We start from the raw sequence: 13,922 nt of genomic DNA on the forward strand, positions 1-13,922 counted from the left end.
ATTGCTTCGTCTTATTCAGAGTCGCATGTGATGTAAATATAACATACATATATCAAATAATAATACCCCACTACAAAGGTGCAGTGATGGACTAGAGCTAGATCCCAATGTAAGAGTAAGGTTTTGGGATGAATGCAGAAAATAAGGTGTGAGGTTAAGGCTTAGGAGATCTTATACGTTTTGTTCTATGAGATAATATCAGTCAGTTAACATGACCTTTATGAATTATGAAGCTTTTTATGTGCTTTCTGGTTTTATTCTACAAAATGCTTCAAAAAAAAGTGACCTTAGCTGCAGTTGTGTAGGCAGAAATCAGTTGATGGCAGGGCCAGCAACAACCTACGTGTGCCATAATTTGGGCACTCAAATCATTCAATTATCATAAAAGCCTACCCTACACAGCACATTATCCAGTGTTAAAACAACACTGACGGTGTTCAATTTGACACTGGGCCAATGTCTATACAGGTCCACACTTTTGAGTGTTAAATTAACATTGTGCTTAGTGCAGACGCTGTTACACTTTGTAAGTGTTAGGGAATGAACACTTTCAGTGTTATATGCAATAACACCTCATATAGTATTTTTAACACTAGAAAGTGTATGTAGTTTGCACCAACGGTGTTATGTAATAGCGCCTCATTTATTTAACCATTACACCAAGACATCCGCATCTCTTGACAAGGTCACTCAGTGTTGGGTTAAGGACATTACAATACTATTTACAAGTCTTTATTGCCACATGCACTTATGTAAGCGTTTATAAAGACTTCAGAATTGGAAGCAGAGTTCCACCCATGACTGTATTTGTTAGTGACAGAGACATGGTTGCTGAATTTGTTCATGTTCAGTCCTGTGGACTTCACCAAGTGAGTTCCTACTGTAGGAGAATGGTATCATTAAAATGTTACTGTTTATGACAATACATGACATGTATCATAACGCATTGGTCACCAACCCGGTCGATCGGCAGTGGTCAGCAACACATCAGCACTGAGTTCACATCACTAGCTTAATCCCATATCTGTTTGTGCTATCTTGCCAACACGTGTCATTCTCAATCTTGCCAACACTTATGTCATTGTCAATCTTGCCAACACTTGTCATTGTCAATCTTGCCAACACCTATGTCATTGTCAATCTTGCTAACACCTATGTCATTGTCAATCTTGCTAACACCTTTGTCATTGTCAATCTTGCCAACACCTATGTCATTGTCAATCTTGCTAACACCTTTGTCATTGTCAATCTTTGTACAAAAACAGATCTATGACATCACACAGCAGCCAGAGAGAAAGAAGAGACAGAGACAGATAAAGGGAATGAGGAGAGAAAAGGAAAGGGTGAGGGGGGATTTCTGTCTTTCTGCTGGAGTTCAAGGTCCACCCATCATCAATTCTGCATTTCTATCTAGTGTATCCTCCTGTCCATACCAAACTCCACGGTGGCTAATTGCTAATACATTTAATAAAATGTGTGTGATGTGATCAGACATAATGACATTGTCAAAACATTGGCTTTCAAACAAAGTGTAGGGATCAGGCATGACTGCAGACCTGGTTCAAATACTAGGCTATACGTTTAGCGCTTGTTCTAGCCTGCCCGGCGTGCCAGATGGGCAGGGGTTTGCCAGTTTACAACTATGCTATTGGTTCCATTGCGCCAGGCAAGCTCAATGAAGCTGACAGAAGTAAAAGTAGCCTCGAAAGGTTTCAGCTGTTGAGAATGTAACTGGGTCAATTGAAGTTACAATCTTTTCAAAGTACATTTGGGGTCAATTGCAGTTGTGATTACTGTTATGGATTCCTATCCACCCACTGCAGAAGATAGTGGTGTGTGTGTTACTCATGTGGGAGAGTCTGTGCACTGCTCTTGGGGTGATAGGGAGTCCTCGGACGCGGTGATGGACCTCCTCCCACCTGCCCTGGGAACTTGGGCGTAACCTGTCCATAGAAATCGAAATAAGAATCAGGACAGGGTCAGGCCAGGCCTCAATTTGGGCCTGCTGGTAAAAACTTGCCCCGCACCAAGTGACATGGAGGACCTTCGTCAATGGCATACGCTCCTTATAGGGGTCAAGGGCTTACGTCAAGTTAAGTCGAATAGGCTAAAGCTTTCCATGTAGGCGCGCCAAAGCATGGAAGGGATGGGTGTGGGTGTAGGGGTGGGAGACCCCCCTTTGTTAGCCAGGAAACATTGCTGGCTTGGACCTGGGGGGGGGGTAGTCCAGGAGATTGTCTGTGTCAGTGTCAGAAGTCGGGGACCGTGGGAGACAAGGAGAGGAGCCATTGGTCAGGGTGTGTCTGGCCATGACAGGGAAGAGATGAGGTGTGGGGGAGTTGCCAGTACCGAGCCAAGGGTCCCTCTTCTAGGGACAGGAGGAGAACACAGCAAGAACACAATAAAGTGAGGTAACACGTCATTTGAAGGGGTATACATAAAATGACAGGCACGAACCAAATGGATTGAGTTGGGAGTCCAAAGCCTGAAATAACCCTATCATTTGCCAAACGGAATGAAGAGTTTTGTTTGATTTGGAACTGGTATCCAAAGGTAGACACTCGTCTTTTACATGAATTAATCTTGTGCTGCTTTTGCTGTCTCCATATCCTTTGTTGTTATTGTCTAATTATTGTTGCTGTAGTATGTATTGGCTTGTGCAATCAAAAATTCATCTTGAGGGGATGGATAAGGTACTATCTAATCTTACCTTATTAGTTGAGTTCAATGTCCTATTTCCTCTATCAACAATGTCATCATCTCAATAAAAGCGTGTTATGCCCAGTACAGGAAATCATTGCTACATGACAGACCAGGGCCGTGGATAAAAACACATCTGGGAATATTTCTCATCACTGCAAATAACAGTGAGCTATTCTCTGCCATCTGCTGGCTGTAATGCCACACGCACACACAAACACATAAATGCATGTGCGCACACCCACCCACAAGCACACGCAAACCACATAAAATAACATGAACACAAATCAATACAAATATCACATGAGCCCACTGACTTGTCGCTGGCTCGCTGGTATAAAGTCATACTTTCATTTGTCACCATGACAACTCATACCACTAGAAGTTAAATATACGAACATGGCAAGGTCAAAACTCCTCATCTATATCCCAGCTTGAACCCAAACTGAGCTGTGCCAGTCGACCCGTGTTTCCATGACAACCGTCCATCTGGCCGGCTTTGTACGGGCGAGAGGGAGCACAACCTGGGCATTGATGGTGCCCATCGGGCACTGTCCCAATCTCCTCCTCAAAACCCATTACGGGACCTTGTAGTGTGTTCCTTTGGCACCGCCGTCCTCTGTGAACAAATGAACGAAGACAAGAAAAGAGCAAACTATTATGGAAGCAACATGTTTGACTCCATTCCATTTATTCCAGCCATTACAATGACCCTGTCCTCCTACAGCTCATCCCACCAATCTTGGTCCTTGGTCCAATGGGAATAAGTGGTTGAAATTATATTCTGTGTCCATAGGCATACAGCTCCTACCTTGGACCAGAGACACCTCGTGCTAAGGTAGGGGACAATAAAGTCAAGTGATAGAAGTGCTGATGATGTAGTGAAAACATTACCATTGGAGAACTGAGATGGGTGTTGTTGACCTTGGTGTCCGCAGAGCACTCACTGGTGTTGTTCTGGTGGAGAACCTCTAACCTTGGAGCAATACCCTAGGGAAGATGACAGAGTGGACCACTTGAATGGATAGTGGCCCAATCCACTAGTTAGAAGAGCAGTTTAATGCGTCAACATAAACTGTGTCCTCTCAGTACATGTACGCTGTCTCTGTATTTTCCTACTGTGACCTATCAATTAGTGTCCAGTGAAACATCTTTGTCTCACACATCTCACTGTAGCAGGACTATAGCCTACATCTCCATAGTGATGGTGTAAGCTCTGTGATGTAAAAAGCTCCTAATTACAGGGACGCTAATGGACCGTGTCATGAGAACATTTCTGACCAATCTAGAGAAGGAATGGGTTTGGGTTCTGAGAATAGGAAGCTTCTGGTGTCCTCCTCAAAGCAGGCCAAGGCCTTCCCCACTGCAGCAAAGCATCCAGTGGTCAATCATTGTGGTCCCGTGTGGCTCAGTTGGTAGGAACTTGGCGCTCACAATGAAAGGGCCATGGGTTCAATTCTCGCTGGGGTCATACAGTATACTAAAATGTATGCACTCACAGTAAGTTGCTTGTAAATGGCACATAATCAACTTGCTTATTGTCTATTAGGCTATCGTGTTAAACACTACTTAGCTAATTGTTGGACCACAGTACCAATTCAACTTTGACAGTTTCACCTAGAGAAAAATAGGCAAACAAATTGTAGTTGAATATGAGCACACAATATTTAACATTGTAGTAGCAAAATGTATCAAATAGGCTTGTCTACAGGCACAGGTATATAAAATAGAACTTTACTCTCCAGCATCTCTGAAACATCTCCCGGGCTAACAGCATAGTGGAACACCTGAATAGGAAGAGAAACGGAACAAATGTCATTTAGAAAATCTTGTTCATACACATTCTACGATTTCTCTGTTACCAGTGTATGGGACAACTGCATGGTGCCATACCTCCTGGCATCCAAGAGAGCTATAAGGTGTACAGGCTTTTGTTCCAGCCCTGCTCAAATCCACCGGAGTCAGCAAATCAAGCCTGCTGATGAACAGCTGTGTAGTTGGTATCTACTGTGCAAGAGCTGGGCTGGAACAAAAGCATGCACACCTGATAGCTCTCCAGAAGAGTTGGTTGGCCATCCTTGGTTTAGAATAATCAGGAGATGTGTCACATTGAACCACCTTCTCAAATCTCATCTTCTCTTGAAACAGGAGTGGGAAGATGGGGGAGACACTCCAACTTGTGGTATTGGCCCATGAAGCACCCACTGAGGAAGATGTCATCCTTGGCTGGCAAATGCACACCAGGGCATGATGCCTGAAATGCATCATTATATTTAATAACTGGTTATGGTGTCATGACATCGGCTTTGCAGTTAGGATGTAAGTTCCCCATTGATAATGTAGCAATTGAAAATTGAAAAGAAAGATCCAACCAAATTGGGGCTTATACCACAACTCTCCAATGATGATGACCATCTGTGCCATAAAAGCCCTGGCCTCATGGCAGCGGCAGTAGTGCCAGTACAGTACACTCAACGATACACAATTACTGCAAATCAAAATGATGAAGTCCGGTAAAATCAAACACTGTGGATGGATCCCACAAGTATATAACCAATGTCATTATTGTTATGCATATCCTGCATGAAAACGTACAAACTTGCTAGATATGCATGTGTTGGAACAGAGACAGTTTAGTTTATTTTCCTGGTTGCTCGAGAGAACCCAAGGCATTAGTGCTACATGGACGTGCTAGTTGAATGGGCTAGTTTCCAGGTAGATAACGTTAAATACACCACTGTAAACGACGCTCCTCACAAAAGTAAACTACTGTGAAGCAGGTACATTAGCTAGCTAGTTGAATTAACAAAACGTTCTTACCGCCCTGAGCTGTAATTAAACTACCACTTTCATTGCTTTTCTATTCATTTGATGTTAGCTAGCTGCTAATGTAGTTTATCAGGCCATGTATATTTAGCAAACAGAAGCAAGCACAGGTCAGCGTCATGTGTTTCCATGGCGTCTGAATATTTCAACCAAATTATTTTAGGTGTATCTTTCCTTGGCCACAAGAGGGCAGTAGGTTCAAATGTCTAATACTAGTGCAGGGATTCTCCTGCAGAATTACCCATTACATTTACAGTGCTCCAGTGCTTGGATGAATTACCAGGCAACTTTACTTGCACATAGGTGTATGTAGGTTATTTTTCCTACAGAGACCCAATGTTATACCAGTAATATCAGGCTGTGTAAGTCAAACTGTTTTAATTTAATGAAAAGCATTAGACTTGCTACAGAGCACCAATAACAGGTCAAAAGGTATAACATAGATCTGCAAGTGTGTGAGTTGTTCACTTAATATATGCACTCAAAGTCAAATATCTTCCATAAAAAAAAGCATAAATCAACAGAAATCTGATAAAAAACTGACAAAAAATTACTGTAACTCTGCAATCAAAAATAACTCAAACTGGCAATTCACTAAATCAACCATTTTTCAGCAGATAACAATTCATATTAAGACCCAGAAGAACATGGTAGCATTTGGGGCTATGCTGCAGTCTGCTCTTTGGAAGCATCTTTCAACTGCAGTGTGTCCTGTCCTCCCTGTCCTCCCTCCTGTTGGTCCTGTGTGTTCTGTATGACTGTCTCTGCTGTGTCTGAGTCTCTGTCAGAATCCTCCTCTTCATCCTTCTCTTCTGTCGCTGTTCCCTCTTGGCCCAGGGGAATGGCCCCTTTCCTTAGAGGCAGGACGGTGAAGAAGGCCTCCTGCCAATCCCTCTTCTCCAAGTACACCAGCATGATCTCAAACACTGTGGCAGGGAACATGCACACACAAACACAATTATAAATTAAGAATTGAATATTAAAAACCCTTTTCACATACCACTCGTGTTTTTTTTTCACATTTCATAAGTCTGTCAATGCTACACACTACATGAACAGGCTACGGTAAATGGAGGTGGTTTCCTATCTTGAGGTGTAAATCATTAGGATAGTTCCTCACCGTGGTTGACCGCCAGCACTTTGCGGCTGTTCATCTTGACGAAGCTGTTCAGCGGGAGCTGTGCGTGGTCGATCCCCAGCTCCTGAGCCCGCTCAAAGGTGATTCCCTACAGGACAAGGTAAAAGGTCAAACATAATGCTCACCAACGACTGACATAAATGGGACCTGACGAGGGCTCTTATTTCAATGGCCCAGATTGAGGTGAAGTGTCTAGGGGTAGGGGGGCGATTTGGAATTGGTTGTCTTGACTTGATGCTTAACATACCCAACATGTTGAGTTAAAAACAATACTCAATAGACCATTAATTAATCTTCTAGGTCATTCTGTAGTCCTGACCTTGTGGTGGTTGTGATCCACCAGGCCTCCGATGACGTAGGCTTTGGTATCGTCCAGCTCCGTCAGAACGTTGGGAGAGTCAGAGGTCAGGTAAACCAGCTGCTCCTTGGCCACCACCTCGTGGTACGCCTCTGCTTTCACCGTTATATCCTGCCCAGGACGGACACACACACACACACACACACACACACACACATACATACAAACAAAAACACACACACACACACACAAAAAGTACCAGGTGTTAATGTAAGTTGCCACCTCCTAACCTACACAACACCCACGGCCTAATGACATATTACTCTTCCTTCTTCACTTGCAGCCGTCTTGAACCACTCAGATTGCATCCCTAAGTAGTGAGATATTTAATGGGATATTTAATGGGTAATATGGTTGGCATCTGATGGAAAGTGTTTGGGAGAGGTGTTGACTTGTTAATGTATCCATTTGCACCCAGCTCAAAACATTATTTTTTATTTTATTTAACCTTCATTTAACCTGGCAAGTCAGTTAAGAACAAATTCTTATTTACAATCACGGCCTAACCCGGGCCAAACCCTAACGACGCTGGGCCAATTGTGTGCCACCCTATGGGACTCCCAATCATGGCCAGTTGTGATACAACCTGGAATCGAACCAGGGTCTGTAGTGACGATTCTAGCACTGAGATGCAGTAGCGTAGACCGTTGCACCAGTCTTGTTCCACCAGACAAGAGTCTTGCCTACCTTTCACCAGAGCTTTAAATATGGAAACCCCCACGAGACACTACTCCCCATATGTATGCATACCCCTCAAGTCATTTCCTATCTTCTCAAACAAAGTGTAACACGCGCAGTGCCTCTCTGAAAAACACCCCCCCTAACTATTTCCATTAGTCATTTCAACATGCATTGGCAGTGCGCATCCAAACTAACAGACAGGGTACACTCACCTTCCAGTTAACCCATCCTTCATCGGTCTTATCCATGTTTTGCTTCAGCTGTCCACCAAGGCTGGTTAGATAAAACTGGGAGATGGAGAGAGAAAATACAGCACTAAGATGAATGAGTCTTGAATCACGTGAGTTCAGTAGTGGTTGATGGATGATTCTGCAACCAATGATGATGATGCAGGGGGTCCTGTGGGGCAGGTAGACTCACCTGAACAGGGTGCACCGCTCGTCTGTTCACCGCATAGCATCTCTGGATTTGCTTATGGAGCTTCCTAACATCCTTCACAGGGGAAACGATACATAAAGCACCAAACACAGGGTTCAATACTGTGCCATCTTCTATGTACACGGAACGTTGCAGTCAGATAGAAATGCCATGAATAGAACTGCCGTGATTCGTTACTCTACATGTCTGAGATTAATGTTTGTTCTACACAGTATATTTATATCTGAACATTCCACAACGTTGTGCCCTACTGACCACGGGGGCCCTGACAGTCTTGCTACCTTAAACATCATGAGGTTGTCGAAGCTGCAGTCTATCACCAGTCTCAGGGGGCTGCTGGGCTTCACCTCTTTCCTCAAACGCTTCCGGCCAGCCACAAACTCCCCTCCCTCCTCCCCCTGGGTCTTCCTCTCAAGGCTCCTCTTCTGCCTCTTCTCCTTCCGCTTCTGCCTGTGAAGCACACAGTCAAACAGAACTTTAAAAGTTAAGACAATACACGACATGATGATCATACACAAAATGGTGCTTTCTGCTTTCGGATATCAACAACATTACAATTTGTCATGTGGGCATTGTTCAAGGTACAACTTGCCATAAATCAATAGTGGCAATCTTGGTTTTTTGAATTATGTTGTTTGTAAGCAGGAAGTAGTATGATGATGTCATTACTGTTGAGTTAATTATTGTCCAGTATGCCCATAATCACTAAGAGGTAGCCTAAGTGAATACAGGGGGCAGTTTAAATGTAAAACATCACTTCTGTGAAACACAGTATACCTAGTTAGTTAACTAGCTACTTGCCTGGAAACCCGATGTTGAATTGCATTGAATTCTATGTCGGCACAAAGTGTTAAGATCAATAAAGTTTCCTCTCTCAACCTCTACAAGCCAGTATGCTGAATTAAAATAAAAACATACTCTACCAGTTGTTACAACTATTGGTCCTTTTGACAGTAGGAATGTGAGACAATATATCCACAGGAAAGTATAAATAAAATCACCTTATCAAAGCGCTGGTAGTGAATTCAGATGACTATCCACTAAAGCGTAAGCAGAACCATGTAAACATGTGCAGGAGCTCAGCAAGTATGCATCACTGAGGTATAAATGCGTGGCGTGCATGCGTTTGTATTTTAATCTTGTGTCATGCTTCCGGAGAGAAATCTTTGAAAAGTTGATTTAATTGTACTTTCCTGTGGATATATGGTCTCACATTCCTACCTGCAAAAGCATCAACCGCACAGCCAAACGGTAAAGTAACAATTTAATTGTATTAAAGATTCTGGCTTGTAAGAGGTCGTAAGAGGAAACCTTTCTGATTCAAAAGCAAAATTCTGCCCGACGTAGACTTCAATGCAATTCAACGGCGGGTTTCCAGGCAAACAAGCTAACGTTACTGACTTGCGAAGGTTCCTTTCCTCCTCCCATTTCTGATGCCTCAAAAGCTTCTTCCTCTGGTTTTTTGAGAGAATCTCTGTTCCTCCGTTATTACCGATATGTTCATCCTTATTCTCCGTGTCAACATTGTTCTCCCGGGACGGTGTCAAATCTTTGACAGTGTCGCTGGACATTTGACGTGTATTTTTTATTCTGTTGTAAACTGAATGCTGAGTGTCTTCGACCAAGCTGCCTGGTTGTAACTACTAGCTAGCTTGTGTTCAAATATACGCACGTACTACGGGAAAGTAAAGCTTTACCAACCTCATGCATATAATAATTCACACACACATTAGCTAACTATTGTTTTTAATCGAAAAGTACCATCTAAGAACCGAACAAATTGGCCAAATATTCCTTGTCAGTCTGGCCATTCCACATGTAGCTTTTTCGTTGTCGCACAGTGTGTCGTCATCAGCAAACACCTTATTCTTCTTAGGTGGGGTTTAACGGAGGTTGGCATCCAATTTGTTGCATTACCGCCCCCAACTGGACTATAGTATAAAGCCATTATACTTTGTGATACAAAATAGGAAAAGGGGAAATTTTAAAAACACCCTTCCAACTAACCCTACACTCATCAGAAACACACTACCTCGTTCCACTACTTTGACAATATCTTCTCCTACACCATGCCAACGGCCTGGGGAGATGAGACACCACCACTCAACACAGCCAGGAACTCTTTTGAAGTCAAATCTCATACACCCACGTACTTCTCTGCAGCTGCCACCACAACATCTATTTTCTGTGATTTGAGTTCCAGTTCTGCAGTTCCATTTCTCTGAATGCTAAGAAGCCAACCTTACTGATGCATATATCACTCATTGGCCTATCCCTCTGTGCTGGAACAGATCTACTTCTCACAGGGATCCTCTCAGGATCCCTCACCCTTGACCCATCCTCCTCTACCTTCCTCACTACCTCAGCATATGACACCTTCTGCATGACTCTGACTCTGGTCACCTAGCCTGCCTCTCTCGCACCAGACACTTCCGATCCCCAGCAACATGGGCACCCCTACAGTTGACACACACAACTTTTTACAGCCAATCTACACAATCACAAAATTGTGATCATAGAAATTAAAGTGAAAGTTCTTCTTCAACTTATAAAACAAGTTGAACTTGTTTCAGTTGAAATGAGATATAAGTGATATCTGACATTTCTGAAACATGAAACTCTTCCCTGTTCTTCTCTGTTTAACTCCAGATGCAGGTAAATTATTTAAATATTTTCTATTATTGTTATTATTATTATTTTATTTCACCATTTAATGTTAACTTTCATCCCTGTCTGTTTTCACACCCTTATGTCCAGATGTGCCTGGATTCCTACAGGTTCAATGGCTGCCCTGTCAACTGACGGATGAGAATGTGTGGACAAATGCTGAGGGACACATTGAAGCTAAAGGCATCTACAGAGATGCTGTGGTGCAGTTTGGCAACTCAGGAGACATAGTTTAGTAATGGAGGGTAAACTCAGTTTACCCAGTTTTCTTTTCATGAATTAGGTTTACTTACCTATCACGCTGTGTTTTTTGCATTAGGGTTTACCCAGAGCCGTTAGTATGATTATATGGCTCTGGGTTTTCAAACAAAAAAGATCTACAAGTTAAAGGTGCAATATGAAGAAATCGCTCTGGCATTTCCTGGTTGCTAAAATTCGAATCATTTGCCTAATACCTTCCCCACACTCTCCCTGTAGCCCCTGTCTCTGTGTAGCTGTTATGGTGCTTATATGAACCGCTCTCCGTCTGTGTAGGTGGGCCTGCAGAAGGAGCCGACCCTGCACTGTCAGTTTGACGCGGACCACAAGGCCCCTCACCTCACAGTGGAGTGGCATCTACAGCGGCACGGCGGGTACCGGACCAATCTGTTCAGCTACTCCAGCAGCTCAGGGCAGACAGAGGGCAGCGGGGTGGCAGTAAAGGGCATTGCCAGGGGTGACGCCTCCCTGACTGTGCCCGTTACCAGTGTGAGCAGTGAGGGGACGTAGGTGTGTTCCATCCGCGTACCCCTACTCAGTGGTAGCCTGGACATTGCCCTGCTTGTCATGGGTGGGACCTCTGGGGGTGTGAGGGGTGTAGCTCACCATGTTGGGGTAAATTCAGTTTTCAATTCAGTCAATTCAGGAAGAGTACAATACTTTACTTGCGGAAGTATACGTAAAGGTTCACAACTTCACATAATCACACGACAGACACTATTAAATGATACCTCACTAACCTCTCCATAATATTGCCCATCTTTCGTGTTTCACCCTCAGAGCCTCCCCGTGTATTCTTGACCACCTATTCAAGGAGACCAGTAGTGGTCAACGGCCTGAGTAGCTGGAGAATATCACTTACTACAGTCACCATAAAAACAACGATGGTACCTACTCTCTGTCAGCCTTTTGTCGGGCTGCGGCCCTCCGCTGAGGAGTCAGAGTGCTCAATGTATTCCTGTAGAGTGTCTCCTTGCCAGGTCTGTACATCCACAAGAGCATTATTATAACTCCCACATATGTGTGGCCTGTACCATTTTAAACCCAGAGTTTTTAGCAGCTTCATGGTTAAGCATGTTACTGCTCTGCAATTTGCTGTTAGTGCATATGGAAGATTGGAGCTATATCCAACACGGGTCAATTGTAGGGTAACTTGGGGTAAAACGTAACCCTACCTCGTAACCCTACCTTTTTGAGAGTGACTTAAAAATTGTGATGACATTTTAGTTGAGCAAGAGAAGTGGCAACCAGGGAAAGCTTTGGGGCGGAAATGCCAGACATTTCTCCAGAGGAAACAATGTGTGTGGTACTATGTTTTTTAAAATTATTATTAAACAAATGCTTTTATTTAAAATGTTCTGTAGTGCTTCTGGATTGTGCATTGTTTAAACAGTTATGCTATACTTGCTTCTGTCTTTGTTAATCTGGAAGACATACATGTATAGCCTATATAGTCTGATGTAGACTATAGATTGTAGCAATAGAAGTCAAATCCATTAAGTCATATTTTCATTTCCAAACAGGGAGACTGGAGGGAGGGACCTCGGGAGAAGGGAAATGTCCTCTGTCAGTTTGTCTGGAATGTGTTGCTGGCCAACTGGGATTAAAGGGTCTCTTCCACGTCAATTTGATCCTTCCGAAGTCTGGCCACAACCCTGTCTGTGACCTTCCTCCGCCTGGGATTAGCCACGATACACAAATGCTGCTGGATCAGGTCTGTCGGGCATAAAATGAGATGACAAAAGTCACTGCTATTAACCTAAAATAACATGATCTAATTGAACACACTTCAACGGCCATCTATAGCTTTCATAGACAATTATTTCATAGACAAGTCTCAATACCCTTACACGACTTGTCTTGACCATTACAGTGTACTATACTCTCTCTGAATATGTCTGTCTAGAAATAGTAACAAAAGAGGCCGGTTTGGTATCTTTCTGTTTCTTTGATCTTACAATCTTACTTCCTTAGTGAAAGCTGGAATGTTCCGCTTCATAAACAGTCATTGTCGTTAGATGACAGGCATTCCATATCCAGAGTGACTTGCATACCTTGTTTATTTATTTTCTTTATAGGGCTTATATAGTATGTGGCATTCTGTGCTGGGCTTGTGCCCACTGTTGACTGCATTTTGACCAGTGTGGACAGGTGGACTGTAAACGTTTGATGTTAAAGCTCCATCAATAAAAGGACAGTAGATAAATTACAGGAGTCAGGACCACAACAGGTGGTGCAGTATTTGTGGCCTTTTTGCCTGGATGCATGCCTGGTGAAGGCAATGCTTCAACTCTAGATACAATGCTCTTGGGAAAGCAAAGCAACTCTGGATCATTCATGCTGTGGGTTTCAGAATGGAATGGATGTGTGATGAAGCAGAAAAATAAATAATTGAAACATTCTATGTAAATAAAGTTAGATTTGGTTTGAATGCTGTCACAAGTGTAAAGAGGAGTAGGCAGGAGGCAGTCGCAGGTATAGAACTACTGAGGTTTTAAAGCACTATATAAAAGCGGGACGAAACCCAAAGTGCAAAATAATAAAGTACTCAGGAAATAGTAGGAGAGATTCCTCTCAGGAAAACAGGCAACATTTACAATGACCGAGAAAGACAAATGACAGAGGGAGTATATATACAGTGATAGAGTGGGTATTGGAACAAGGTGTGTGTAATGATGACGAGACAAGTCCGGGGTTGATGAGTGGGCGTTTGCTTCAGCAGCGGGGTGCCGCCAACCTTGGGGACAACCCCGGTGTCACGCCCTGACCGTAGAGATCCTTTTATTTGTTTGGTCAGGGTGTGACTCGGGTGGGAAAGTCTATGCTTTCTGGTTCTTTGTTTTTGGCCGGGTATGA

The 13,922-nt window shown here is 43.3% G+C and overlaps 1 protein-coding gene and 1 long non-coding RNA gene across 2 annotated transcripts; both read right to left on the reverse strand.

The window, feature by feature from the left end:
* Positions 1–2,251: 2,251 nt before the first annotated feature.
* Positions 2,252–3,676, reverse strand: LOC124008115. Its single transcript, XR_006834056.1, has 3 exons — positions 3,595–3,676; positions 3,100–3,319; positions 2,252–2,368 (listed from the first exon to the last, which is right to left on the reverse strand). It is a non-coding gene; the product is annotated as an uncharacterized LOC124008115 (long non-coding RNA).
* A 2,213-nt stretch (positions 3,677–5,889) lies between these two features.
* trmt10a (tRNA methyltransferase 10A) lies at positions 5,890–9,986 on the reverse strand. Its single transcript, XM_046319502.1, has 7 exons — positions 9,543–9,986; positions 8,423–8,591; positions 8,124–8,195; positions 7,916–7,990; positions 6,984–7,133; positions 6,647–6,752; positions 5,890–6,452 (listed from the first exon to the last, which is right to left on the reverse strand). The coding sequence occupies exons 1-7, from the start codon at positions 9,710–9,712 to the stop codon at positions 6,190–6,192; spliced, it is 1,005 nt and encodes a 334-aa protein (XP_046175458.1). The 5' UTR covers positions 9,713–9,986; the 3' UTR covers positions 5,890–6,189.
* Between the last annotated feature and the right edge of the window lie 3,936 nt (positions 9,987–13,922).

This window comes from Oncorhynchus gorbuscha, linkage group LG21 (genome assembly GCF_021184085.1).
Source record: "Oncorhynchus gorbuscha isolate QuinsamMale2020 ecotype Even-year linkage group LG21, OgorEven_v1.0, whole genome shotgun sequence".
Taxonomy (NCBI): domain Eukaryota; kingdom Metazoa; phylum Chordata; class Actinopteri; order Salmoniformes; family Salmonidae; genus Oncorhynchus; species Oncorhynchus gorbuscha.

Coding starts and splice junctions, on each gene's coding strand:
- trmt10a (XM_046319502.1), bottom strand. CDS start 9,712: ATGTCCAGCGACACTGTCAAAGATTTGACACCGTCCCGGGAGAACAAT. Junction 8,592..9,542: donor GAGGAAAGGAACCTTCGCAA/GTCAGTAACGTT, acceptor TGTGCTTCACAG/GCAGAAGCGGAAGGAGAAGA. Junction 6,753..6,983: donor TGGATCACAACCACCACAAG/GTCAGGACTACA, acceptor CTTGTCCTGTAG/GGAATCACCTTTGAGCGGGC.